Source organism: Sinocyclocheilus rhinocerous, unplaced genomic scaffold (genome assembly GCF_001515625.1).
Source record: "Sinocyclocheilus rhinocerous isolate Xijiao unplaced genomic scaffold, SAMN03320098_v1.1 scaffold980, whole genome shotgun sequence".
NCBI lineage: Eukaryota > Metazoa > Chordata > Actinopteri > Cypriniformes > Cyprinidae > Sinocyclocheilus > Sinocyclocheilus rhinocerous.
Window position 1 is genome coordinate 10,773 of NW_015635053.1, and position 4,351 is coordinate 15,123.

At 34.8% G+C, this 4,351-nt stretch overlaps 1 protein-coding gene across 1 annotated transcript in view; it reads left to right on the forward strand.

The window, feature by feature from the left end:
* LOC107746501 (protein phosphatase 1 regulatory subunit 12B-like) overlaps window positions 1-4,351 on the forward strand; it is a 45,648-nt gene that overhangs the window by 3,726 nt on the left and 37,571 nt on the right. Inside the window, exons 2-5 of the mRNA XM_016560735.1 lie at window positions 434-524; window positions 1,862-2,059; window positions 3,199-3,319; window positions 3,421-3,539. Coding sequence (XP_016416221.1) covers window positions 434-524; window positions 1,862-2,059; window positions 3,199-3,319; window positions 3,421-3,539 — 529 coding nt within the window. The remainder of the gene's footprint in view (window positions 1-433; window positions 525-1,861; window positions 2,060-3,198; window positions 3,320-3,420; window positions 3,540-4,351) is intronic.

A 4,351-nucleotide genomic window follows, 5' to 3' on the forward strand; every position in this document is an offset into this window, starting at 1 on the left:
GTTTTTTAGACTTGCATTTGCGTTTGTAATTTGTTATTTTGTTTTCAGAATTGTGATTTGTTTTGCACTTCTCGGCCACCGTAATGTATGCATCCCTGCTGAAGAAAAGCATCATTTATTTAAAAAAACAAACATCTAATTGACTTATTGTATGTTCGATATAACAGTTTATCCCTGCAGCCTGCACATCTTATTTTTTGATGAAATTGAGTTTTATAACTACTATTTTGAAATTACAAATGGTAAAGAATAGAAATTACAACTGCGGTTAATTCTAAAACAAATAATCCATTAATACTTAATCAGGGGCAGAAATAAGTAAACATTATAGGCTACTATTCTATAATTGGGTATATTCTTATCCTTTTTTTCACTGTGAAGATGTATTCTCAGTGTGTTTAGATTCATCAGTTCTTCCTGTATCCTGTCTCAGGACACGCATGATCCCAGTGAGGGATGAGGAGGCAGAGTCTCAGAGGAAGGCCAAATCACGGCAGGCCAGACAGACTCGACGAGCTACACAGGTATGATGTACATAGACACAGTCAAAATCACAAAACACATAGGAAAGGAAGAATATAACTCTTCTGTATGCTCTGATTAGGCTGGATTACATATTCTCTAAAATAAGGGTTAAATGTGTGTAGTCAGCTAGTAATTATCATAAAATGACCCAGGACATGGCCTCAACGCAAAGCTTGTAATTTTAAAGGGACAGTTCACCCAAAAATAAAAATTCAGTCATTAATTGCTCACCCTCATGTCGTTCCAAACCTGTAAGACCTTCGTTCATCTTCGGAACACAAATTAAGATATTTTTGATTAAATCTGAGAGCTCTCTGACCCTGCATAGACAGCAAGGATATTACCACGATCAACGCACAGAAACGTAGCAAGGACATCGGTAAAATAGTCAATTTGACATCAGGGGTTCAACCGTAATTTTACGAAGCTACGAGAATACTTTACAATAGGCTAATAACATAATTTATTAAGCAATTCTTCTCCCCAAATTACCGTCTTCTGCCATTTTGTAGAACGTAATCAACGTAATCAGTGTTGTTTACGTTCAGTAGACAGAGCTGGCATGCTGAACGTAAACAACTCTGATTATGTTGATTAAGTTCTGGGGTACTCTCCAAAATGGCGAAGACGGAAGACGGAAGGCGGAAGTAATTTGGGGAGAAGAATTGCTGAATAAATTATGTTATTATTGTTTTCTTTGAGTAGAAAAAGTATTCTCTTAGCTTCGTAAAATTACGGTTGAACCCCTGATGTCACATATTTTACGGATGTCCTTGCTACATTTCTGTGCGTTATTCGTGATTCGTGGTAATATCCTTGCTCTCGTCAGAGAGCTCTCAGATTCCATCAAAAATATCTTAATTTGTGTTCCGAACATGAACGAAAGTCTTACGGTTTTGGAACGACATGAGGGAGAGTAATTTTGGCAGAATTTTCATTTTTGGGTGAACTAACCCTTTAAATATCACTAAGCAAATCATTGGTCTAGCATCAATACTGCAACAATACCTATTACATTGTTAATATAATTTAATTTAGCATTTATTTTTATCTCAAATTCAACAAGTCTTCATTTATTCATGCTTTATGCTCAATAGAAAATGAAAAGTCAATCCTTTGAAGCCATTTTAGCAAGTTATTAACTATTATGGATCGCAAGATGGCGCCAATTTGCTAGTTTAACTTCATAAAAAGCACACACGGTAAAGTCGCGCAGGATGCTGTCAACAGTGAATATTTGACCGCTTAGTGTTGCGTTTGATCATTCAGAATTATAGTGTACACTACACATGTTTCAGATATAGTATCTTCTTATTTTTAATCGTCTTATTTTTAGGGAGTTACCCTCTCAGAGTTGTTGGAGGCAAAGAGAAACTTCAGCCCGTCAAAGCTGGAGATGCACGCAGGCGAGGCGTGTAGATCTGCAGAGGGACTGTGTCTCCAGAGAAGAGTCCCCGAGGACACGACAGAAACCAGCCCGTCTCTGAGGGAGGAACAGCTGTCTGACAAACACCAATGTGAACACCAGGATGAGGTGACAGCACTAACATATGCAATTTACTCGTGTAAAACAGTGACAGGTGTAAATAATCAGCTCTATTAAATCTATTCAAAAGACTAAAATCATATGTAGTGACCCCAAAAGTATTGGACACATAAATCACACTTTAAAATGTATGAACGTTATTGCATTTGAATCAAAATACGTTTTACTGTATACTGTAAGAGGCATCATTGCATAATTTACTCAACCTATTAGACCATTGAAAAAGAAGTGTGCTAAATTGTATAGAATGTGCACTTGTCACGTGTAGTGTACTTCAAACCTATATTTGCAGATATAATATTACTGAAATAAAAGGCCACTTTTATTTCTGTACGTAAAGAGTTCACTTTCATGACAGTTGCTTACACTTAAATACACGCATAAACATTTTAAAAGTTTTTAAAATTCAAATGGTTTAATAATATTTTGTCATTTGTAGTACACTTATTTTGATGTATTGACTAACATACTAAAGTACATGCCATGTAAAGTACTTGATTATAATTTTAACTGTACAGTAGTGTTTATTTATATTACATTTAAGTTAATATATTTTCAGTGTACTAACCTGCAGCTTCAGTACAAATGCACAATTACTGATATATTTAAATACATGACATATAAATTAAAGTGTAAATAATATTAAAAATATATTTTAATTTATCATAAATATTATATATTCCAAAAGACAATTTAAGAAATTATGAAATTACATGTAAAGATGTCATTTACATTTAATTAAATGTAAACTAAAGTATATTTTAATTTAATTACAGTATAACTGAAATTCATCTGAAAAACATTACATTACATTCACACTTAACTGTATTTACATTGTTATTTCCCTAATAATTACTCTTTATAAGTATGCTTATAAAAGTATGCTCTTTCTCGTGTTACTTGGAGATTTTCATTGGCAGAATAACAATGGAAGTTACTGGCAATATTACAGTATGTTCAGTGCAAGTTATTCACTATTAACGTCTGCTTGTATAAAAGTATAAAAGCAGTATCACACCTGTAATCTGCCATTGACTGAAAGCTATGACACTAAAGTGTGATTTATAGATTTTTTTTATTGTGGTAGTACGTTTTTGATTCATTTATTGATTCATTAATTCTCCAAGCAAGGAAACTGGAAAAGAAGACCAAGAAGCAAACCTGAAAGGTCATCTTTTTGCCTCTCATCATCAGTTAAAGGAGCGTGTGGTTTCACCCCCAGTCTGAAGAGTCACAGCACCTCCACTGGTACTACTGCACCTTAAGATCTGACAACGTGTGCAATGATTTATATAAGCATCATCATCATACTGATGTATGGCCGCTGCTGTCTTGTCTATTGATTACAGAGTCTGAGTGGACAGATGAAAATGACAACATCCTTTACGGTACCTCGGAAGCGTCTCTGACACAGCAGCTGACTGAAGACTGTGATCTCAGCGCTGAGCTGACCGGCCCGCTCACTGAGGTACCACTAGTGTGTTTATTCATTGCTGTTTCAAATGTATATTTTTATATTTTATACATTGCTCATGTGAGAAGCACAAGAATAGCAATGGCAATAACTCGATAACTAACTTATCATTTACTGCGGTGAATTTGAAGGTAAAAATTCTACATTTTACTCTTTTCATTTAAAGCACTTGTTTTGTAGGTCTTTACGAATCTTTCTTATTTTTACCCATTTTACTGTATGTGTGAATTGCAGGCTGAATTTTTACAGCCACTTGTAATTTTAAAGGGATAGTTCACCCAAAAATGAAATTCTGTCATTAATTACTCACCCTCATGTCGTTCCAAACCCGTAAGACCTTCGTTCATCTTCGGAGCACAAATCAAGATATTTTTGATGAATTCTAAGAGATCTCTGACCCTCCTATAGACAGCAAGGGAACTACCACGATCAAGGTCCAGAAGCGTAGCAAGGAGATCGGTAAAATAATCCATGTGACATCAAGTCAAGTCAAGTTTATTTGTACAGCGCTTTTCACGATACAAATCATTGCAAAGCAACTTTACAGCAAATTAAGTTTCTACAATATTTAGTGGTAGCTTATCAGTGGTGACTGTCAATTAATGTACATATGGCAGAAATGTACGGAAAAATCAATTTAAGACGTAATAAAAAAGACGATGAACACTATTAACAGCAATTATTACATGATGCAATCAAACTTATAGCAAAATGTGGTAGTTCTATCTGAAGCTTGTAGTTACCACGGGATGTCAATCCCAGCAGAAACAGAGAAACAAATAGAGACATAATTAGCATAATTAGCG